This window comes from Eulemur rufifrons, chromosome 7 (assembly GCF_041146395.1).
Source record: "Eulemur rufifrons isolate Redbay chromosome 7, OSU_ERuf_1, whole genome shotgun sequence".
Classification (NCBI taxonomy): domain Eukaryota; kingdom Metazoa; phylum Chordata; class Mammalia; order Primates; family Lemuridae; genus Eulemur; species Eulemur rufifrons.
Genome location: NC_090989.1, coordinates 90,219,173 through 90,243,930, shown reverse-complemented (window position 1 = coordinate 90,243,930; position 24,758 = coordinate 90,219,173). Strand labels below are relative to the sequence as shown.

General features: G+C 40.2%; 1 protein-coding gene across 8 annotated transcripts in view; it reads right to left on the bottom strand.

The window, feature by feature from the left end:
- The window catches only part of TNIK (TRAF2 and NCK interacting kinase), a 365,195-nt gene that overhangs the window by 133,333 nt on the left and 207,104 nt on the right, over positions 1–24,758 (bottom strand). For all 8 annotated transcript variants that reach the window (XM_069475279.1, XM_069475280.1, XM_069475283.1 and 5 more), the window contains exons 3-4: positions 19,367–19,423; positions 5,502–5,627 (exon numbers count right to left, since the gene is read on the bottom strand). In XM_069475279.1, the coding sequence (XP_069331380.1) occupies positions 5,502–5,627; positions 19,367–19,423 (183 nt within the window). The remainder of the gene's footprint in view (positions 1–5,501; positions 5,628–19,366; positions 19,424–24,758) is intronic.

Sequence of the window (24,758 nt, the reverse complement as noted above, 5' to 3'; positions counted from 1 at the left end):
GCTCTGCAAGTCTACAGTTTTACAATCTAATGAATAGCTTATCGAGCATTACAGTACAAAGATCTCTATCTTACTTGACCACCCTACATTTCAGAAGCTAATTAGAAATTTATTTCCTTTTACAAGATAGTCTAACCTTGTGATTGTTATGGTGGTATCAAAAGAGACAGCAAAATATGTGTGATTTCACACTCTAATTTTAGAGAAATTAGTCCCTTTAATAGACAGTACTTTTCACTCACTCCCAGTGTCTGAATGGCATGTGGCAAAACGGAGAGCCTCTCATGGCTGAGATGCAGCGGAATGAGACGTTATGTGTTTGAGCTTGCCTTGTTTCCGAGAGATCGGAATCTTTATTGAAAGAGCTCCCTTTTTTGATTTCCGGATCTGGCCCTGAACAGTTGATAAAGGAGAATAACTTGGCCATTATCAGAAGTAGTTGTATTTCCACAAAGAGCTGGCACTAAACAAGAGTTTATCTCCACAACAAGACTGATAGAATTCGCACCAGATTATAATTCAATCAGACACCTGAAACGGCACACATATTGGCTGGTGGATGTGTAAAGCTCTTTTTCTTTAGCCACAGCAAAAGAAATATCTGGGGAATATTTCATGTAGTCTAAATATAAGGAATAAATGTTAGAAAATGCAGTAGGCTATGTCTCTCTATAACCCATAATCATATTTTCATATAAATGTAATCCTAACAAAATGCCGTTAGTCCAAAGAGTCAACTATCTGTGACCTTTGCAATTATTTGATAAAACATTCCCAAAAGGCTTACTGCATTTTTCAAAATGTATTTCTTAGACTTCACGGCAGTCTTATTAGTAGCTAACAGGTCTTACTATCCTCTTTGAATATTAGGGAAACTGAGGAATGAAGATTGAAAGTAAAGTCAAACGAAATTGATTTAAACACAAAGCTTCAATCCTATCTGGAACACTAACCTTTGATATCAGAACTATTTTTCATAACCAAAAGCAGAAGAGTGTAGGGTTTAAGGGCTTGATTCTGGCATGTGACAGCTTGGGGTTAGCTAGCACACTGGCTTCTTCACTGATTAGCTGCAATACCTTGGGCCATTTTTTTTTAACTTCTCTGAGCCTAATCTCTTTATCTATAAAGTGGGGATAATGATAATATTTAATTTATAGAGTGGCTATAAAAATCTAATAAAATAAGATATAAAAATAAAAATAAAAAATAAAAATAAAATAAAATAACAATGTAAACAAACATAGTAGTTGGCACATGATAGGCAGATGACAAATATTACCATTGTTTTTATTAGAACAGAATGGCCCAAATTTAGTGAATCAGAGGCCTTAAGTATACACTTTTATATTCTACAACCAAGTTATCACCAATATTACAATCTGATATTAGTTTCCTATTATGTTTCTACCTTTACTTTTCCAAATTTCTCCTTAGATTGTTATCAAATAAAAGCACAACTAGAAAAAGAAATACTACTCTTGTCCTCATGAGGCCTTTTATACATTTTACCTTCATCTGCAGTGACACAGAAGCTACTGGACAGTTGCTGGGGGGACGGTCAGGCAGCCCTCTGCATGGACAGAAGTCTGACAAATGTATTCCAAACTGGGCAGAATGTGGGGCCTGTAATGGCCCCATTTTGCCACTTGCATTTAATTGCAGATGGGGAAAACGGAATGTGAAGTCAGGATTCTTGTCCATGTCACCAGGTTTGGAAGTGCTCACTACTTGCACATCCCCCTTTATTAAGTTCAGGAAAGGGATTAGTTTACTCAAACCGTCTCCTGGCTAGGCGCGGTGGCCAGCACTCCGGGAGGCAAAGCGGGAGGATCACTTGAGTTCAGGAGTTCCAGACCAGCCTGAGCAAGAGTGAGACCCCTGTCTGTACTAAAAATAGAGAAAAGTAGCCAGGCATCATGGCATGTGCCTGTAGTCCCAGTTACTCAGGAGGCTGAGGCAGGAGGATCTCTTGAGCCTAGGAGTTTGAGGTTGCAGTGAGCTATAATGATGCCACTGCACTCTAGCCCAGGTGATAGAGCAAGACCCTGTCTCAAATAAATAAATAAATAAATAATAACAAACAGTCTCCTAACTGGCCTCTCTATTTCTCCTCTTGTCCCATTCGGTCTATTCTCAATCCAGCAACCAAAGTGATCCCTTCAAAATGTGGGTCAGATTCCACTCTACTGCCAAAAACCTCTATGGCTCCCCTGCCTAACACACAGGAAAAGCTGAAGCCTTTCCAATGGCCTGCAAGGCCCTGCATGCTGTGGCCCCAGGTCTCATCTCCCACGCCTCTCCCTTCCACTAGCTCTGTCCCAGTCACAGTGGCCTCATTGTTTTTCCCCAAAAACACCAGCCCTGGAATGCCCCTCCTTGAGTTATCTACAACAGGGCTTACCCTGACCACTATCCTTATCACAAAGTATCACAGAGTAGGTGGCTTATAAACAACAGAAACTTATGTTTCACAGTTCTGGAGGCTGGAAGTCTGAGATTAGGGTGCCAGCACAGTCAGGTTCTGATCAAGGACCTCATCTGGGTTGTAGACCACTGACTTCTTTCCTTGAAAAGAGCGTGAGAGAGCTCTCTGGGTTCCTTTTGTAAGGACACTAATCCCATTCATAAGGGATCCATCCTCATGACCTAATTACAGCCCCAAGACCTCACCTCCTAATACCAAGACACTGAGAGTTAGGATTTCACCATATAAATTTGGGGTGGACACAAATGTTCAGTACTTGTATTCCCCATTAACATGTTCCTGCTCTACCAGGCACTTACCAGGTTCCAGTACTCTATAATTTTCTTATTTATTATGTTTATTGCTTGTGATTGCAACAAGGATGTAACCTGCATGAAAGTAGGGACTTTCATCAGTTTTGTTCATTGGTATATTCTGAGTGATTAGAAGAGTGCCTTGCACCTAGCCAGTGCTTGATATATGCTGTTTGTTGGATGGATGAATGAAATGAACAAATGGGCAATAAACAGACACATACACATCCAGGATCCCAGCAATGACAGCTATCTCCATAAGATGAGCAATGGGTCAGGGTGAGAACTGGCAGAAGGTGACTCATTTCCAGAGTGCAAAACCTCCCATTAACACTGTGCAGACGCAAACAGCCTTGCTGTTTTCTCTAAGTGCTGACCTGAAAATGGACTGAAGATTTTGCTCATTTAAAAAAAAACTTCCAGGACCTTTCACAGAACTTCAGACCAAGCTAAACTTTCCCAGTTTAGGATGCCTGCCTTCTGGTCCTACGTCATCCACTAATGAGCTTTGAGGCCCTGGGAAAGCCAATCAACTTCTCTGCAGAATATGTGACAACTAATTTTCCTTCCAGACAAAAAAAAAAAAAAAAAATATATCAAGATTAGGAAAAAGGTGAAAATGAGTCAAGTCCTGATTGACCACCCTTCTCCTAATCTCAACCAATGATCTGTAAATAAACAGCCAAATTTTAATGGTTCAACCTAACAAGAAAACCAACTATCCTATTTGGCCCATCTCACAAAAGGAATGAAATTAGTAGTTAGGTGTGACTCATCTAGATACAGCTGTACTACTACTTCAGGTGACAAGCTGGAAGGTGGTCCTAAAGCTACATTAATGCTTTACTTTAATCTGGAACCACAGCCCTGACCAAAGGGAAACCTTTCTATAGACAACTTTAAAATTGCTATCATTCCCGGAGTATTGTGAATAATGCCGCAATGAACATGGGAGTGCAGATATCTCTTTGAGATACTGATTCCATTTTCTTTGGATATATACCCCGAAGTGGGACTGCTGGATCATAAGGTAGTTCTATTTCTAATTTCTTGAGAAACCTCCATTATATTTTCCATATGGCTGTACCAGTTTACAAGGGTACAACAGTATACAAGGGTCACCTTTTCCCTCTGTCTTCACCAACATATGATTTTTATTTGTTAATTATACCTCGATAAAACTGGGGGGAAAAAGCCACGATAGTGGTTTCCCTTAGGAAGTGATTGCTTTTACATTTTTAACCTTTACATTTACATTACTATACCTTTAGAGGCCACAGTTAAAATCTTACTTTAATTTTTCAGAAATCACATAAAATATATAAAATCAACGTGATCATCCAAAATAGATTTATTTAACCCCAAAGTACATTTTTATTTTAAATCTGGAGATGAGTCATATGGGAAAAATATTCCTAGCAGCTCTTTTCATTTCCAAAGATTGCGTGTTCATTATCAAATGACATGAAAATCTTATTAGTTTTCTGAGTTGACATAATTATATCCTTTTTGGTCACCAATTGCATTCACTGTACATGTTCTGTCTTCTCCATTGGACTGTAAGTGTCTTATGCATTACAAGAGTAAGTTCTACCCAACGCTGAGTTCTTTGACACAGTCATCACTGGATCCACACAGTTTAGCACAGTATTTGGCATATAGTAGGCACTTGATAATTCAGTGAATTTTGTATGTGTCTGGAAAACGAGCAGGACGATAAGTGGTTAAAAGGGTATTTTTAGAGCCATTAACCCCAGAGCAACATGTGTGATGAACAAAAGGGGCGGGCGGGGGTGGGGGGGGTGGAGAGGAGAAGTAGATCAAGTAGGAGGCTATTGCAAAATCTAGGCTTCCACTGAACTGAATAGGTCTATACTAGAGGGGGTGATTATAAAATTAGCAAGGAAAAATCAAACCAAGATGGCATTATAATCCTACAGAAGGACTAACTGAATAAAAGTTCCAATGACAGAAATCAGGAAGGTGAGAAGAAGGCAATCTGGGCTGGGCAGAGCAGCAACAGGGGTAGTGGTTTTGATATCAAACACTGAAATTATTGGGACAGCTAATCAGAGCTGTTGTATAGATTGTCAAAGATACAGAACTTGGGCACACAGCTAAGTGTACTAGGGCAAGAGGAGAGGAATACAACCTTTGCAGAGTATCTACTTGGCATCAGACACTGTATTAGGTGCTGGAACTTATATTTCAGAGTCATTCACACATGAGTGATAGACCAGGACAAAGAATCCGATAGAGGTTGGTTAGATCTTAGCTCTATCACTTTCAGCTATATAGACCTCGAGACAGTTTACTTATCCTCTTTATATATCTTTGTTTTGTCACCTAAGAAATGAGGATAATAACAAAGAATCAGAATAAGTGGTATAATTCATCAAAAGTAAATAACATGGTGCTTAAATAAATGCAATAAAGTGTTGTCAATTAGTGAAAAAAAACAAAACAGAAAATAGAACAATTGGTTTGGGGATGGTCCATATTAAGGGATAGAAGAAAGATTTAGAGATACTGCAAAGATGAAGAGGTATTTAAGAAAATGAGAGAGAACCTTGAAAACACAATATTATGGAAATCATGAGGGTTGAGGGTTTCAAAGAAGGAGTTACTCAATGAAATTTAGTCATGAGGATAAGGAAATGAACCATTCGAGCCTGATTGTTCTTCATGTACATAAAGCAAATTTAGACAACACTACGTACCCATAGTTGGTCATCCATGCCTGGAGGGTTCTTTTTGATAAAAGCACCATAGTATGTAGCAATATTCCGGTGATGAGAATATTTCTTCAACATGTTAATTTCTTGTTTGATTTCTTCCTCTTCATCCTGTATTAGAACAGTAAATATTCTGTCACGGAAATCCATTGTCTTTTGTAAGATTCTGTTCTTGAACAGCATCTATATCAACTAAGTAGTAAGTTTTTTCTTCTATGGTGACAAACTAGCATGATTATTATATCTGACTGCAAAGGAAAAGTTTATCAGACAACACCTTGGCAGTCCAAGGCAGTCTTCCGTTTGTACAGCAAGCACACATAGCATACAACGTGCTGGAAAACAAACAAACAAAAAACCAAAACAATCCCTCATCTCTTCACCTGGAAGAGATCAACGTAGACAGGCTATTGAGACAAAATTCACCCCAGGCCTTTGGGAACTATATCCATTGAATACCTATCACTGATCATATCCGGTATAGGAAAGATTGAGGAAAGTGAAAAGAAAGAAACATAGGCTCTCAGATTTCAATTTTGTTAAGTTCATTTTCTTTGAAGCCGACTTTTATTGAAGTGCATGACTAAAGTCGATGAAAGGAAGATGGGAAAGGGAGCAACGGTAAGTTCTCTAGATTTGAGGAAGTTCACAAAGCAGGAGTACCCACCTCACCTTCAGGAAACTGAACATGAAAAGAAAGGGGGAAATGTGGTCATGCTGAGGATGTAAAAAGAGAGAACTCTGCTATAGAGGGAGTTTCCTGACAATCAGGTTTCATTCATTCTGAGTTTTGATTTGGAGTCCACCAATCCGGGCCTTTTTCAGAGGTCCTGGCAGTACTGGTGGAGAGTACGTGTCCTCCTATAATTTTATTTTATTGATGTGTACACATCAGTTGGACTGAAAAATAGTGTTTTATTTTTGAGGTTGGTAGAACAAGTTCGTCACCAAGGATAATTGATTTAGAAGCAGCAGTGAGCAATGGCTCTCCCTGAGTGTAAGATATTACATAACGAGGATCTAGAGGACCACCCACAGTGTGTCCCCTGTCTGTGTGTCCCCTCCAGCTGCACAGTCTCCGTCCAGTGTCTCTGCATTCCTGGGTCCTTATGCAGCCTCCCATGTGCTGTCTTCTTCCCCCTCCTCTTCTTCACATAATTTTTACTCATCATTCCTGATTGAGTTTAACTGACCCTTCCCAGGGAAGTCTCCCTCAATTCTCTCCGGCAGTGTCAAGGTCCCCCACTATATCTTGTCTTAGCCCCCTACACTCCTTAACACACTTGCCATATTTGTTGACACTGGTATGGAGGTATGTGCCAGAAGTGCCCCATTATGTGACTCTCTTTTCCATGATGATAAGCTCTCCTCTGCCTTCAGATCTCAGTTCCACACTTCCTTCCCCAGCAGAGCTCCCTGGTCTGCCTGACTTGGTTCTAGCCCCCTGGATCATCACGCATCTCTACCTTTGTAGTAACTATCAGAATTGCCAGCCACATTTATCACTGGATTAAGTCTCTCTTCCTTATCAGCCCTCAACGGCCATAAGCACTGGAATCTTGCTTGCTTTTGCTCTCTGTAACATCCCCAGCACCAAGCAAAGTACCTGTGAATAAATATGAATGAAAGAATAAATATCTGCAAAGGGCCTAACGCCTAGCACAGCACTGGCGATGTTAGAAGGAACAGGTAAGAACAGGGTAAGGAGAGTAGTGAAATAGCTGACATCTGCTGACCACACATATTTACTAAAATAGGTTTTAGTAAAAAAAAAAAACCCAGGAGATTTTCAAACCTAGGAGAAGTAACGCGTGTTACATATCACACGGCTTAACTCAATTGAATACTAGGTAATCTTAAAATAGAATGTACAATTGGGATGCTGAGCTCAGGAGAAGCACGTGTGCCGAACAGCAAGGAAGAGAGTCGAGGGGTGTGGGGCTGGCAAGGTGGCCGAGGCAGGGCTGGCACACTGCTGACCACCCCGTTCCTCCCTGCAGCCACGGGAAACTGCCCACGCCTTCACTGCGCAGGCCTGTGCGGCAATGACCTTCACAGACCTTCAGCTTGTTGAAGGGCCCCTGCAGCACACCGCACGTGTCTTACTATGGTGCATAGTAGCTATTTTAAACTCGCCTGTGGGGTCAAATAATTGTGGGTGAAATGTAGGATGTGAGTGGATGTACTTTGGGGAAGCCTAAATAGAAGGGGAGAAAACCAACCGGAGGGTTTCTGTGGGCAGCACAGCATCGACCGCTGCTTTGATTAAAAAGGCAACTACATGAGGCAATAAAAGACACAGATCACTTTCCAACTATAGCCTGTCAGTCTCAGCTTCAGTCATTCTTAGCGAGACGTCAGGCTACTTCGACTAGTACTTACTGCCTGCCTCCTGGATGTTGGGTGATGTGGTATAAGTCGGGGGGAAGGGGTGGTTAAAAAAGCTTACCACGTGATCAAGAAAATAAGAACTTATGAAACACTTAAATAAAATAGTACTGGAGGTTAGAATAAAGTCACCACATTCTCCACCACTTTGCAAAGGTAAAATGATGCACTATGACAATAAGAACAGCTGTGCATCTAGCATCAGAAGGATGGGGGCGGGCAGGTGGGGTGCATATTGAGTTTGGCACCACTCCTCTCTGGCTGTGGGATGTCAAGAAAGTAACCTACCTTTTTGGAACCTAAGTTTCTTACCTATAATGAAATACAGGTATTATAAATTGCAGTATTGTGTGATAATTAAATGAGGCATGTGGGTTATAAAGTGTAATACAAAATAAACATTATTATTAATCTTCTTAACCAAAAAAGTAAATAAATCACAAAAGCAGGATGGCAAAAAATGTAAGTCATTTGAATTTTAGGTTTAAATTGCACCGTTTGCAAACATAATTATGGAACCACTATGGGTCATGGTTATATATCTCCATGGTTATATACATCCTTGATCTTGGTATTCTGGGACCTTTTAAGTGAGCATGAAATTTATCAGGGCTTCAGAGCTACTGTTTATCTAGATTTTTAGGCTAAGGCACTGATGGCAGTAAGTTATTTGGTGAAATAGAAAGAGAAGCCCTTGCTAGTGACAAGAACTCATCTAGCTATCCCACAGACAGTCCAGCCTCTCATGATATGGCCCAGCGAGGGAGATGAGTGATGATGCTTTCCCAAAGGCAAAAAACATCTGAGGCTAGAATTAGACTAAAAAGTTATATGAGAAGAATGTCCTCTATTTAATAAATGTATTATTCCTATATCTTAAGTGTTAAGCACAGGAATCAAGCTCACCAAAAAACTAATGACCACTGGGTCATAGTGAAAAATAAAGTAGTGGTACCAAATTGTTACAAATTTAAAAAGAGTAACTTTAATAAGCCAAGTCCAGTACTCTAGGAAGAACTGTTACTTAATCAGAAGACTTCAAAATCTAGTCTGATTCTTATGTTGACTTCAAGCATGACACTTAAACTCTCTGAATGTCAGTTACTTTCAGCTATAACGGGGAATAAGAATACCTGTCTAAGCCACTTCTTAGGGCTTACAAATGATTAAGTACTTATTTAAATATAGTTTTAGTATCCACATAAAGAAAATGATTATTTTTTCCTCAGGATCATCAGAATCTCTTTGTTGCTTAATATTTGTAGTAGACTGGAAAAAAAAGTGGCCATGAAACTTGGCCTACCTGGACCAAAGAGTGGAGCCCATTTCCCTTTCCTTGAATCTGGGCTTCGCCACGTGACTTGCTTTGGCCAATAGGACATTAGCAAACAGGAAGGAGCAGAGGCCTCAAAAGTACCTGTGCCCTGAGACCGGCCCTCTCCTATTGCTCGCAGAGAACCCTTCTGCCACCAGACGGGAAACCAGCCTTGGCCTTCTGGGAAATGAGAAACCATGAGAAAAGACAGCAGTTTTCAAATTCAAGGGAATGGATGATTCTAGGGGATGCTTTTAAGCCACTGACCACCTCCAATGGCAATATGATTGTCACCATCGTGGTCATAAAATACAGCTAAAGCCAACCTTATATAACGTTTCCTATGTACCAGGAGCTGTGTGTGCACTGTCTTATTTAGTATTCAAGACAGCTCTATGGAGTTTTTAATGATCCCATTTTACAAATGAGGAAAAGGAGTCTCAGAGAGATGAAGCAGCTTTTTCAAATTCACTCATATTTTAAATGATACTGCTCAGATTCAAGCCCAGATTTGTCTGAGTCCAAATCCAGTATTCTTATTCCATACATAAAACTCCTAGACAGATGAAGGGCAATTACCCACAGTGACTAAAACCAAAGCTGCTAATCGAAAGAGTTTAAGAACATCTTGAACCAGGGCTGAAGAGAACCCTGACTTTGGTCCTCCAATTAAAAGAGTTTGTTAGCATATAATACTATTTGCTTATTATTGAATTCAAGGGATAAAGGACAGATTTTAAGCTGCATATTTATTACACAGGTGAGTAGACTTTAAGTACCTACAATATACTAGGATTTAAAAATGGAATCAATAAAACATTTAATATTACTGTGCTCTGTAACAAAGAGTTTGCCCAACATTTAACTCTCAACCTATGGAACAGGAATAAAACGATGTAATTCCTAAAACAATCCAAGGGGCTGGTCAGGATGACGTGTAGAGAGAAGTATGAGGTGTACAGACTCATAAATGCCACTGCCCCACAGATGTGTGCACACAGTCACCTCTGCTCCCGGCTCACCTGCTCGCTTTCATAGCAGCAGTTGCCATCAAGCAGGTGTTTGTGTTAATCTCTCTCTCATTCTCACCTTCGGTGTTGACTGAATGTGACACAAAGTTGAAGACAGTCTATTGTTAAAGTATCATAGACTATTAGATTTTGAAGGGATCATCACTATCATCTAGAATGTGGTTTAAAGAATTTTTAAGAATAATTTGTAGTACTGAAATCCCTCCCCACAATAAAAATTTTATTCAGGATGCCAATATATAGCAGACAAAAATTAAATTTTTTAAATCAGTGAGCATTTATTTTTATAAGTTTAACTATGTAATATCTACTTATACAGTTAATCGATGAAAATAAAGAGGATGTTTTAGTGAACATAAAATCAGAATTTACAAAAGAAATTAAAAGTCACACATCAACTTCAATAGCTTATAAATTTTCAGTTTTGTTTCATTTCCAAAGGATGCAGAAACATCTACATTTCCTAGGATCAACATTGTTAGTTGCAAATGAAAACAGCATGCCTTGATCTTCATAATGAATGACATTCTGCACATGAATGGGGTAACGTAGCAGCACAAATTACCAAGCTGGCATTTTCCAGCATGTTCAAAGTTGGTCTATAACACAGAGTTTGAGAAATGCTTTTGAAATCACAGTTCATTAAATGTTAAAAATATTAAAAATTAAATGAGAATCAAGCATGTATCAATTGCCCAAAATTATCTCCAGGTGAGGTTACACACCTGTGATCTATACAGTTATAGATCTAGGGAAACAGACCCAGAGTGGCCCAGTGAGTTGCCTAACTCCACACCTCTTCACTGCAGCACCAAGGGCTTTGCAAGGGCATTCTGGAGGCAGTACCTGGATTTGCCGTATACATTAACCCTAAGCTAAATAAATTCATTCCACAATTATTTATGAATAATCCCAGGCATAATGCTAAATGCTAACAATATAAACATAAAACAATGGGCATAAGAGATTCAACCTCTGCCACAATGAAATTTAATCTAGTAAGGGACACAGATATGAATCAAAGAATGACACAGATGTGTGCAAAATTACCACCATGAGAAGTATGTAGTAGCTGATGTAACTGGCCCCAAGAAACCCAGGTCTGAGCTGAGCTGTAAAGGCCACGTGGAGGTTACCCAGTTGGGAAGAAAAAGAGAGAAAATATAGGTGGATTATTATAGCCTCAAGGATCCTAGACTTAAAAATTCAGGTAACAGCCCACAGGAATTGGAATGAGTTGTCTTTTCTAGTAATATAAACAGGGTAATTGATAGCCTCTCCACTTGTGGCTTTGGTTACCAGGAAAAATAACTACCAAGTTCTCTGTGGCCTGTAATGTCAATTTGCTTTTACTCCTTCTGGTTTTCTACTTTTTATATTTTTTCTGGTCTCCTATTTTTACATATACATTATCATTTTGTGTAGCACCTACTATGTGCCAGGTTCCACATCAGCAAGCTCTGCAGGGGTACAAATATGGATAATGCAAAGCTCCTGTTCCTGGCCTTGAGCACTGATTAGAGCCAGAAGGCCCTAAATGAGAAAAGACTTTTCATGCAGGAAAAATAAAATAGTGAGTTTCAAGTCATTTTAAAAAATACAAAATATTTATAAGGAAGTCTAGCCGAAGAACCCAGTAAAGGTTTACTAGAGTACTGAGTAACGTCAAAGGAGGGACGTAAATGTGATGTGGAGATGAGCTGGCAGCACAAAGGACAGGATGAGTCTATCTTCCACCACGGGAATATAGACCCACATTCCACCCATATTCCAATGAGACCCACATTCCACCCATATTCCAATGAGATCCATATTCCACCTGTATTCCAATGAGACCCACATTCCATCACTTCGGAACTTGGTTGCAAGCCTAGATTTGAACAGCCCTGTCACTGTTTCCAAGTACCCTAACTTCTGTGTGCCCATTTCCCCCCCTACGTACATCTCAACCTTCACTATGGGGCTAAAAGAATTAACTATGATTTTGATCAAATGCCTTCAGGAACAGGCCAGGTGTGGTGGCTCACGCCTGTAATCCTAGCACTCTGGGAGGCCGAGGCGGGTGGATCACTCTAGGTCAGGAGTTCGAGACTAGCCTGAGCAAGAGCGAGACCCCATCTGTACTAAAAATAGAAAGAAATTATCTGGCCACCTAAAAATATATGTAGAAAAAATTAGCCAGGCATGGTGGCACATGCCTGTAGTCCCAGCTACTCGGGAGGCTGAGGCAGTAGGATTGCTTAAGCCCAGGAGTTTGAGGTTGCTGTGAGCTAGGCTGACACCACGGCACTCACTCTAGCCCGGGCAACAAAGCGAGACTCTGTCTCAAAAAAAAAAAGAATACAAATGCCTTCAGGAACACAAATGAAAGGCACAATTGAATCAAACCATTATGATGACGTAAACACATTTTTAAAAACTAGTGCTCATCTTCATTAGTTTAGGGGTGCACACAGCAGTCCCCAGGTCCGTTTTTTGCTCCTAAGCAGTACCTCTAACATGTGAGCACACCCATCCAATAAGCCCAACACGCAGGCCATACCCTCAGCACGCACGAACATGTGCAGAGACTCAGACACACACGAGCCATCCCAAGGGGTGCAATCTGTGCACAAGATAAGGACAGCTGCTAAAGTGTGCATGGAGTAGGCAGCTCAGCTTGTTCATTTTTAGAACTCTAAAAGCTTTCCAAATTCTACATGCTGTATAGCATACAGAACTGAAGCACTGGAAATAGCCCCAAAGATGGAGGGTATTATGGAGACCAAAAAATCCCATTTGTTTATCTTTCCTCTGTTCAAAGTTTTTACCATGTGCTTTATCAGACTGTTCTGTCTGCTAAAGAAATCTACTGGAACTGCCCCAAAGGAGAAGCCCTGAAGAGCTGTCCAGAGGGGTCTCTGTGACAAATGAGCCTAATGGGGATTCCCAGTCTTGCTGAGCTCACCTGAGGGTGAAGCTCCCACATCTGGGACTGCCCCTCGCCCATCCCTCACCTGGCTAACCAAGGTCTACCCATCCTGTAGATCTCACATAGCTGTCACGTTATTAGAGATCATTTACTGGCCACCCAGCTAGGTCAGTTTTCTTCTTAAATTGTCCTTGAAAGCTAATCAGAACTATGACTAAATTACCGTTTAAGTAACTTGCTATGATTAAGTTACATTCTTAAGTGAATGAATGAATGAAATCATGTGATTTCAGCCTTCGGCTTCTGGAATCAAGCCCCACTTTCTTTCCTGGATCTTGCTCTAGTAAGCCACTTTAACAGCTGCATACTACTCAGGGTAAGGCTAACAATTTTGCAACTAAGGTACTGAAGACAGGGCTGAGTGAAAACTATGTACACAAGCATCAATTAACTAGCAAAAGTATGGCACCCAGTTCACAGGGCAGGCTACTTTTCCCATACAACTGCAGAATTTCAGTGCACACTCTAAAATCCTCTTTTCATTACTATTGCCTGTCCCATTCAGTCATTCACTGTGTCCTACCTGGACTAATCATAATCATGTATTAAGGACCTACTACATGTCAGGTACAAGATATTATATCCCATTTTAGCCTCAAAACAAGCTTGCAGTATTTGTTTACCCATCTAACAAATAAGAAAACGGAGGCTCAGAAAGGTTTAGAACTTTGCCCAAGGTCACAATCAGTAAGGAGAAGAACGGAATGTAAACCCAGCTCTCTCTGAATCTGAAGGCCATGCCCCCCATGTCTCATCCTGTAAGACAGCCGTGGGGAGTGTGCACACACGCAACTGGCTGGGTTTGGATTCTGACTCTGCCACTTACCACCTGTGGGGCTTGGGCAAGTCCCTTAGGAGCTCTGTGCTTTCAATTCCTCATTTGTAAAATGTATACGACAGCAGTACTCTCCTAACGGAAGTTGTTTTAAGGATTAAATGAGTTAATATATGTTGAGTACTAAGAACAATGTGTGGTACTTAATAAGCACTTAATCAATGTCAGCCATTTTTATTAATATTTTGGCCATGGCTGTAATTATTATTATGTGCCATACTACCGATCACACCACTGAACTGCCTCCCTCGGGGAGGAAGGAACCAAACGTGCTTAGAGCAATGCGTCGCCCTGAGTCTTCCAAACAACCCAAGATGGAAAGATTTTTCTTTTCTTTCTGTCCAGTTTCAGCAAACATTCACTGAGCCCTTTAATTATGGACAAAACAGTCTACTACTGGGAGGCTACTGGGAGAAGACCACGCCCTTACTCCAGAACACTCTCTGAGCCCCCACGCCTTATCACACACTGCATCCTTAGTCAAGATTGTCCTTCTGGGCTTACTCAGTGAGGAATGCCCCCTCACTGTCCCATTAAACATTATATGTAACTGAGTTTGTCAATTTTATAGCCTTATTATAAAGGGTATAAGCTTTATTCATAAATATTTAGGGCAAGGTTATTGTGAGTGCCTCCTCTTCAGGCAAAGGACTATTTTTTCGTCTTTGAATTTCCAGTGCCTGTCATAAAGTATAAAGATGTTTGTTGAATAAGTCAACAAAAAAAGAATCACACTAAATTAAACACTAAATACCCTCTACATTAATTGAAGACTTATAGGAATGTGGTTAAGAGGATGGACTTAAAGGATGGAGTTAAATTGCTCAGGCTGAAATATTCAGTTCACCATTTACTGGCCATGTTACACTGAGCAAGATACTTACTATGCCTGGTTTTCATGTCTGTAAAATGGGGCCAGTGATGGATACTGTTTGTAGGTTGCTGAGGGGATCAAATGAATTAATATATAGAAAGTATTTAAGAGAGTTCTGGCACACAGGATCCACTCCATCAATGTTAGCTACCATTATTATTATTTTTGGCTAGAATATAAAAATGTAACTAGAGAAGCACTCTACTACTTAAGGACCAAATCAGTATTAAACACACCCACTATGTCTACCCAGCACCTTTCCAGCCCTTTCTATACTAGCTCTCAGGTTTTTCTTTGAGGCATCTACCTTCCCCACTCTCAGTCCCAGTGGGGGAGCCAGGCATCCAACGCAGACATGGCTGAAGAGAATCAAGGACTGGTCCAGGGCTGGGGACACGACCCCAAGCTGGACACTGATATTCAGGCTGACACTTTTGCTGGGACTAATGGTAAAGAGGTAATGAGACCATGAGCCTGGAACTGCTGGTGGAAAGAAAGCAGAGCCCAGAGATGGAGAGACAAAATTCCGAATCATGTCAGGTTTATTTGTTTTAATTTATACAAGCCAGTAAATTCCCTTTTGGCTTCGTGCAGTCTGAGTGGAGGTTTGGTATGACAACCCAGTGTGTCCTGAGAAATATAATCAGGACCAGTCTTTGTAAAGGTGGAAGCTTACAATATTATTATTTCATTAAGTCCTGTATGCGCTTCAGGGTATCATTGTAAAGGAACTAGTTTACACCAGGAATTTTTACTTAACTGAAAATGAAATTATTTACAGGGTTATCAAAGAACCACCGTTCCTTCACACAGTGGCCAAGAAGAGAATAAATACAAGACTCTGGAAAAGTGGTCTTCTCACTTTAGTGTATGTGATACTCCTTGAGGAGCTTGTAGAAAAGGAAGGTTTTGAGGCTACACCCAGAAATTCTGCAGCAGGCCTAGGAATCTGCATTTATCATGAGCCTGTCCGCCAATGCTGGGAGCCCACTTTGAGAAACACTACCCCAGAGGGTCCAGTTCCTCTTAGACGTTGTAGGTAAATCTGGAGAACTCAAATACAGCCGAAGGAATCCCCAGAAAGTGATGAAGGGGGGAAATTTCCATAATGATTTCAGGAACTAAGAGAACTTCGAAGACTAACTCTGAGTTTAAGCACTAATTCTGAAGCAAATGTTGACAAATCTGGAAGTGGCTCAACTCTAAAACTGGAGGGATATAAGCATTATCTCCAGTTTTCTCTGTGGCTATTTTATATAAAAAAGGAAGTGACACAGAATAAAAACAATAATTTAAAAATTGATTTCAAGCTTATGGCTTTATCAATTTCATTACAATAAGCTACAGTAACTTTGCAGTAGGTCATAGCATACAATTAACAAAGATGACCTTTGAGAATTCAACTCAGTTTTTAACAGAGCGGCTATAATGAGCACAATTATAATAATTGGTAAGAAGTTTTTGCAGCATTCCGTAATACACAAAAGACAACATGGCAAAATGGAATAGATTTTTTTTCCAAAAGCACTACATGAGTTTCACAAAAAGCGGGTGATACAAAAGTCATTTGATGCTGCCAAGAAACCATGCAAATAAGAAAAACATTTCCTGATGTGTATCCACGTTGGCCTTTGTTAAGAGTCATCATCAATGATGTGACTAAATCACAGAAACCATCTAGCTCCTTTCAGCAGGGGTTCCCCAAAAGGATTAAGCCTAAATACTATAAAGCATCCACTGTATATGGATTGACACTGCTTTGCATCTGAAATGGCCTTGCCTCCATACCTTCCTTGAGAGAATGAGAAAATAATCTCTCAAATCATTTTCTGTAGGGCTTAGTTGCCTAATGAAATCCAGTTTAGAAAGCCTAACCGACACTCTTCAAACTTAAAATACATACTCTGGGTCAAATAACTGTAACTTTTAATGATAAGTAAGGTGATCTAGCAATAGTAAGAGTGGCTTTCTGAAATTAAAGTCTCACAAATAGAACCAGAAACTAGAAGAGTAATATTCAGTGTTTTCAAGTCATACTGTGTGCATCAACATACACTTTATGCATTGAGATTAATGATGTCAGTGGAATTCAACTGTAGTGCTTCAGAGCCACACAATAGAACTCGATCTACAGCATGAATGTCTTGGACTTCATCCACAACCATTAGTTGTTAAACTGCCAAGCACATCTCATTATACAGAGATCCTACTCACTCTAAGGAAAATACAGTAGTATGACTTCAGCTGAATTGCAAAACAAATTCTGATTTGTTCTGTGGCTGGAGCTTTGTAAATGGTTTGCACATTTATAATGAGTTTCTATGCAGGGACTGATAGTAGCTGATTTTAATTTTTGTGTCAGACTCCGCTAATTGACCATTCCAATATCCACTTTCCCTTCATTTCTGACTAACAGAACTTAGATTTTTAACTGGACACATTGGTAGAAAAAAAGACTACATTTTCCAGCTTCCCTTGCAGCTAGATAAAGCAATGAAAGCAGAGGTAAGTAGAAATGCTGTATGAAAGTAGAAAAGATTTCCCTGGAAGGGGCTCTTCTGTATCTTTTTGCTCCCCCCTCCCCATTTTTTGCATATCATAGAGTGTGATCAATGAAAATCAACAACCATCTTGAACCATGAAGTGACCTTAAGTGTGGAGGCCATGCATTAGAATGATGGAACGGAAAGATAAAAACATCCTTCTACTTTACCACATCACTGACACACATCCCTGGACTGTCAACCTCTAGACTCCTTTAACATGAGAGATCATGACACTTCTATCGTGCTTAATCCTCTATTATTTTGTTCATTTGGGTTTCCTGTTTTAAGTGGCAGAGTTTAAACCTAATTAATATAATTTACATGCAGTTTCTTATGCAGTAAAGGCCAGGTGAATTAACAAACTAATTGGCATTGAATATTTGAACTATTTTGCAACATCTGAAACTTGAATCATGTATTTAAAACAAATAAATAGAAGTAGTACTTTATCCAAGTGGTAAATATATGGGAACAAAATTTTTTACTGGATAAAAATATATGTAATTTAAAAAGGAATTCAGATCAGTAATAGGAGTAAGAAAAAAAGTCAGTACAATGTGTGGCATACATAAAAATTAGTAAAATTTGTATTATCGTAGGTAACTACCACATAACAGATACTTACCAAAGGTGACAAACGGGTCTCAAAATGTCTGAGCTGAAGTCTAATGTACAGACACACTGGCTGTCTTTATTATTTGTATATTATTCTTGTTATCTGTGTGTGACCCATTCACTCTCTGTCTACTTATTATGAATAATTCACTTCTGGGCCGAATGGAAGACTTTGGTCTTCTAGCTTTCATGTACAGCAGACAGACATCTTAGAAGAATTCCCAGGACAATACAAAACTATTAACATGCTTTTGATGTCCAGTGAATCCTTTCATGTCTGATTTTCCCTCTATACTCTTGAAAAGGCATTAAAATATTTTGAATAGACCTAGCAAAAGGATTGAAAGCATTAGATTGTACTTAAAACTAAGTCTATTCCTTAGATTGCTTTTGATCATCCAGGTAGAAATTTAGTTTCAGTGTTGCTCTATAATGGTAAGATTTTGTGTTTACTACAAATATTTGGTCAATAATATCTTCTTTGGGAAAATATTCACATTAAATATCCTACTAGGATTTTAGAGCTATCCAAGCTCTTGCCTACCCCAGTGTTAGGTAGACCTTTGGGAAAACTGTTAAGACTCATGTCTTCTGAATAATCTCAGTATTATTCATTTAACAGCTTGAAATCCTTGTTCTGACTTCATATGCAAATATCTGTGGTTCTGTTTATGTAAATTATTGGCACTCATTTCACTCTAACTATGTAAGGCAGTGTGTAGATATCAAATTTAATCAGAATGATATACCCATGACTCTTCCATGAGCTGTTGCACGCTCTTATTTCTTTATGTTAACTGCAAGTGGGGAAAGATATTAGATATTTAGGAAGATTATTTTCCTGAAAAACATTTTTTATCACTATCTTCTCTATTACAAATACACAGATAGTCCCCAACTTCCGATGGTTCAACTTACCAATTTTTGACTTCACTGTGGTGCGAAAAGTGATCTGCATTCAGTAGAAACCATACTTCAAGTAACTCTACAACCATTTTGTTTTTCACTTTCAGTACAATATTCAATAAATTACATGAGATATTCAACACTTTATTATAAAATAGGCTTTATATTAGATGGTTTTGCCAAAGTGTAGGCTAATGTAAGTGTTCTGAGCATGTTTAAGGTATGCTAGGCTGAGCTATGATAAGGTGTATTAAATGAACTTTTGAATTACAATATTTTTGATTGACAATGGATTTATCAGGACATAGGCCCACGCTTAGTCGAGGAGCATCTGCAAAGCTACTGAGATGGCAAGGTAAAGATACTTACCCCTGTGACATCCATAACCTTAATGGCTGCAAGCTGGCCCGTTTTGACATGACGACCCTGTAAAGAAAATAATAAAAATAAAAAAAAGATTTAGTTCTGATGAGCAATATTAGCATTCAATTCCAACCATAAAGAACAATTACTTAGATCAATAATACAGTATGTCATTTAGGGAGACAGACACACACACATATAGAAACCTTAAATACTGTGAGGATCCATTTCTATTTTGTGTTTATTTTGTAAAACATCCTCAACACTTTGTCTTTTAGGTTTATTTTCACAGTGAGTGTCAAGTTAAATAAAAAATGCAATGTTGAACAATTTGGTTCTACCTCCTCTCCAAGGCATTAGGTAAAAGCTTGTGCAAGAGTTGGATTTGTATGGAAGGGTGGCCAGGCCCAGGTGGAGAATACACAAATATCTCTCTGTCAGAAAACACTCAGTATGGGAAGAAGCTTTAGTTTCCTTCATTCTTAAAATATCTTGTATTGTAATAGTTGCAACTGGATACGATTCTGTTAGAATTCATTTGAGATTGTTCATTTATCTTTCTCTTAAAAGGGGGCCTAAAATAAAACAGCAATCAATCAAAATTTATGACCAAGGAGCCAGTGTTGAACATTAACAGCTGCTTTCCAAGGTGGGCATCTTTGGTCTTTAGAACCACAATGAAGCAACAACCACACAGCAGAATCAGAAGAGAACAGGGTGTGGAGAGAGGGGTGTTTTCTCTTGGTTTGCTCCTTGAGAAAACAATGTCTACATTTGACTCTCAGACAATAGCAAAGATGGTCATATTCATTACTCCTAAATGCATTTTATATCTGGCTTCTAAAATACATTTTACCTACTACTGCTATCAGGCAATATAGTATAACTTCTAAGTACAACTGGGTTCATATCCCAGCTACATGACCGTAGGCAAATCCCTTAGCCTTCTAAGCCTCAGTTTCTTCATCTGAAAAATGAAAACAACAATATTATTTCCTAATTAACCTAAATCACAGAATTGCAGTGAGGATGAAAATGAGATATCTATATATAAAGTGCTTGACAGTGCCTGGCACAGATCAGCTGTCAACAGATGCTGACTGTAATTATTTATGGTCCTGTCTTCTGATTGATTTTAAATGTCATCTTCCCTACTAGGCTATATGTTTCATAAAGGCAAGGACCATGTCTCATCGATGTATGTCCATTGCCTGGAATAGCGAGTGCCCAACCCTATAGACAGAGCAGCACGTTTATGAATTAACAACAGCAGGAAGGTGGCACGTACACATGGGGTTGGGAATACATGATCGTTTTGGTGTCCTTTAGATTCAGTAGCTGAATTTGGTAAAAATGTGCAAGTTTGGTTGAGCCAAATTTTTAAAAATTGTGGTAACAACATCATTGGGCCAATTTTATAACTGAGAGGTACTGTATCTTCATGCTCTTGAATCTTTTCCCTTTCTCGGCTCTTTCTCTTCCCTACCACCCTAATGTTTCCTTCTCCTCTGGCCCCTTAACTTTTGCCTGTACTGCCTGCCCCTTTTCTCCCCACATATCTCAGCTTTTTAAATGTATTGACTCTGATTCTACCAGTGCTTCCTTCTCCTTTCCACCCCCATTCTGCTCCTCCTCACTTAGGAGAGAGCACAAAGGAGACATTAAATCAGTAATACAACGTGGTTACAGGCACAGCCCCTCATACACATGTCAACGTTCATGAAATCAAGGGAGAGGGCTGGCAGGTGCAAAGAGCAAAGAGCCCTGAACGGGAATTCCAGAGGCCTGGTTCTTGCCCAGGCTCTGCCCCTGACCACCAGGCTCCTCTGCGTCCTGGTTTCCCCATCTGCAGAATGTGGCGAGGCTGGGCTCAGGGGTTGGTGAGGAGAGCGGTGAGTAGTTATCATTGTTATCAATTCTTTCCACCACAAGGAGCATTTGGAAATTTAGTTTTCACAGTAGACAGGGAGAGTAGTGCGACTGCTGTGGAACTGGGAACACCAACTTTCCTGCAGAGCCTGAGTCAATCCCACCCACATGAGGAAGAGGTAGCAACAGTGCCCTCCACTGTTAAACACTGCATGACCTCCAGGGTCATCAAGGTCATGGTAAGTCTGTGATGCTGTAGTAATGACCTGTGCAAAGGAATCAACGGCTTTGCAATCAACAGATGACTTCAAAGTAAGTGCCACACATCCTACCTTAAACAACGGCTGTTCACTATTGAAGCACTGAGAGAGGGTAGGGATCTGCAGACACATACGGAGGGTCTGTTGGATGTTGCCCTTTGCCTTTTTGAGTCCCCAGTAAACTCTCTTTCTAGATTCAACTAGAGCAGTGGGCCCCACTTTTTTGGCACGAGGGACCGGTTTCATAGAAGACAATTTTTCCAATGATCAGGGGATGGGGGGATGGAGACGATAAGGAGTAGCTGTAAATACAGATGAAGCTTCACTTGCTCACCCACCGCTCAGCTCCTAACAGGCCACGGACCAGTACCAGTCCACAGCCCGGGGGCTGGGGACCACAGAACTAGAGTATCACCTCCTCTGATACCTCACTGTGTCAATGCCTCCTCACCTCTGTCTACCAATGAACATGTCCATGTTTCTAGTACTGCACTGAGCTCAAAGGATCAGTGGTGCTTCTCCCATCTCTGTTTTTCCTCCTCTCTCCCTTCTCTCTCCTCTGGCTTCATTTGTGACACAACCTTTCCTCCAAATAAAACCTTAAGTGGCTCTAGCAAGGGCCTGACCACCCAAGTTTGGTCTGCTCTGACCCCCAACTCCCGTCTGCCACATGAGGGAGTTCCTGGGGCACCTCTGCCAACGTGCAGTTGAAGAAATTTTGCACTAGATATTTAACCCCTTAAGAAGCAGGAAATCTTTGAGTAAAAGAAATTTTGCACTAGATTTTTAACTCCTTAAGAAGTAGGAAATCTTCTCTGAGTGAATAATTTGTTGCGAGAACACCTCAACACCTAGTTCTTCCCATCAGCAGCCTGGGGCTGAGCAGATCTAGCCCATGGTACTGGCCCAAGGCCAGAGCTTAGACAGGATGAAAGCAATCCATGTTACATTTCAAACACAAGGCATTAGGCAATTCTTGGTTTGAAATAAAAAAAATATATCTTTTTAAATATAACTTAGGGTACGTGGATTTTTGTTTTTGTTTTGTTTTAGTAACTGCTATGAACGTCGCTGAAGGTAGCACTGGAAAAGAAAACAACCTTATTTTTCTTCCATTTTAAATTTCACTTCAAAGCTGAAATAACAGCTCTCAATAGGCCTGACAGATGACCGAATCCTACACCTTGGGATGGCAGTTTGGGCTCGAGTGAGATTCTGGAGGTGGAACGATTAGCAGCCTCAGGTCAGTCCCGCAAAGGTGTCCGCACGCTGGAGGCTGCTGAGCTGTCAGGGGAGGGCCCTGAGGGAACCCGCCCAGCACGAGTTGCCTTTTCCACCACCAGAGAATGTCCGACCGAATCATGACCCAGATTAAGGCAGACATTGAGGGAATGGCGAGGGAATGGCAAGGAATCGGCCGATCTAAAGATCCCTGGAAACCTGAGGCACAGTCACTGTTAAGGCAGCTTTTAAAGAGGCAACTTTATAAAATACAAATAAATTTAGTAGAAAGAGTCCCTAAGGCACCTAATCCAATCTTCTTTCTTTAGGGATGAAGCCAAAATCTAACAGCTAATGAGAGTCTAAACTCAGGACCCCTTCTCCTCTATCCCACTTCTGCCATCCAGCTCCTAAATTACAAGTTCCTATCACTAAAATCTGAAAATAATTTTTTCAACAAGGCTTTTTGTATTTTACTTAACTTGAGTTAACCATTGAACCATTCATCTCTGCTTTGCATAGGATTTTTTTTTTAATTTACTTTTTTGATTTGGAGACAAGGCAATGAGAGAGGATGTTCAGGAGAATTTTGAAGGCAAAATTTAATATTTTTAATTTATTCCCACTTAGAAATTAAAAATATAAATCGACACCATCTAAATTTAGATCTAAAATATACATTCAAAGCCTGGCACAGTGGTGAGCGCCAGTAGTCCCAGTTACTCAGGGGGCTGAGGCAGGAAGGGTGCCTGAGGCCAGGAGTTCGAGGCCAGCCCGGGCAACATAGTGAGACTCAGTCTCTAAATGAATAAATAAATCAGTGCTCAACCAAGGACTAAAAGTTAAATTCTGAAAAGAAAAAAACTTCTAAAGGGAGACAAAAGAGTTAAAAAATTTTCTCCACAAAAATTAGAGAAAATGTCCTGTCAGACTGCAGTTGCTGAGTCATTTCTTAATAAAAGAATGAACAGCGATTTTTTTTCCTCCTGAAATAACCAATAATAGCAAAAGCTGTGAACACACTAAATCTAGAAAAATAAAATTGATATTCCTGTATGAACGAAAGCCTAATGTCAGATAATGTCCTAAAGCATAAAAACCCCAGCCCACAGGAGAGGAGGAAGAAAGGCATCAAAACAGGGGAAGCGGAGCGTGTGGGGTCATGCAGTGGTGGGGCCACAGTTCAGCCTGGTCCTCAGACACACAAACTACTCCGCTCCCCTTCTTCCTTTCTCCTCCTTTGAGGTAAAGAGCTATGCTGATTCTTCTTCCATATAAAAGAATTCAATCAGGGTGAAATCCATATCTCTCAAGTACTATAGTACTTTACCCCTTCCTCTACTTCCTCTCTAAAATAAATGCAAGAGAAAACAATGGTTTTGTCTGAAATAGCCTCCTAAGCCTCACCTCTGTTATTGCTGTTATTTCCTAAGGAACAGCAAGACAACGGCTTTCTGCTTTGGAGCTGCTAGCCTGAGGCTAGCCTGGAAGAGAGAGCACTTTCATTTCTAGGTCACCGAAATAACATTGGTTTCCAGCGGAGCACACTAGCAAACCAGGGTTGCTGAAAATGCAGACACTGTCCCCATCATCTCCATCCTCCCACTGAGGGCACCCCCCCCACACAGGTAAGTGGCTCATTCTCCTTCATATTTTGCTTAGATTCAATCTCTCCTATACTGAGGAAGTCGTCTTCAATTTCCTAATTGCAAAAGTACTCCGTCTTTGTGTTTCCACAGCATCCTACCCTAAGCCCACTGTGATTTTTTTCAAAATGTACATCACCAGAATCATGAAAATAAACCAAATCAAATAGAAAAAAATCAGAGTGTAGAACATGTAGTAATGACAGCTGTTGCTTTACGGGTCAACTGTGCTAGCTACGTCTATCTGGCTATCGGTCTATCTGTCTATCATTGATGCACCACCTAGATTCTCCCTTACAGACTGGTACCTGCCAGCTCTCAACCAGGTCCCTCTCTAGGAACTGCCTTCAACCAAAGCAGCCACCTCACCCAGGGCCATGCTCCCTCCTGGAGACAGCTGAG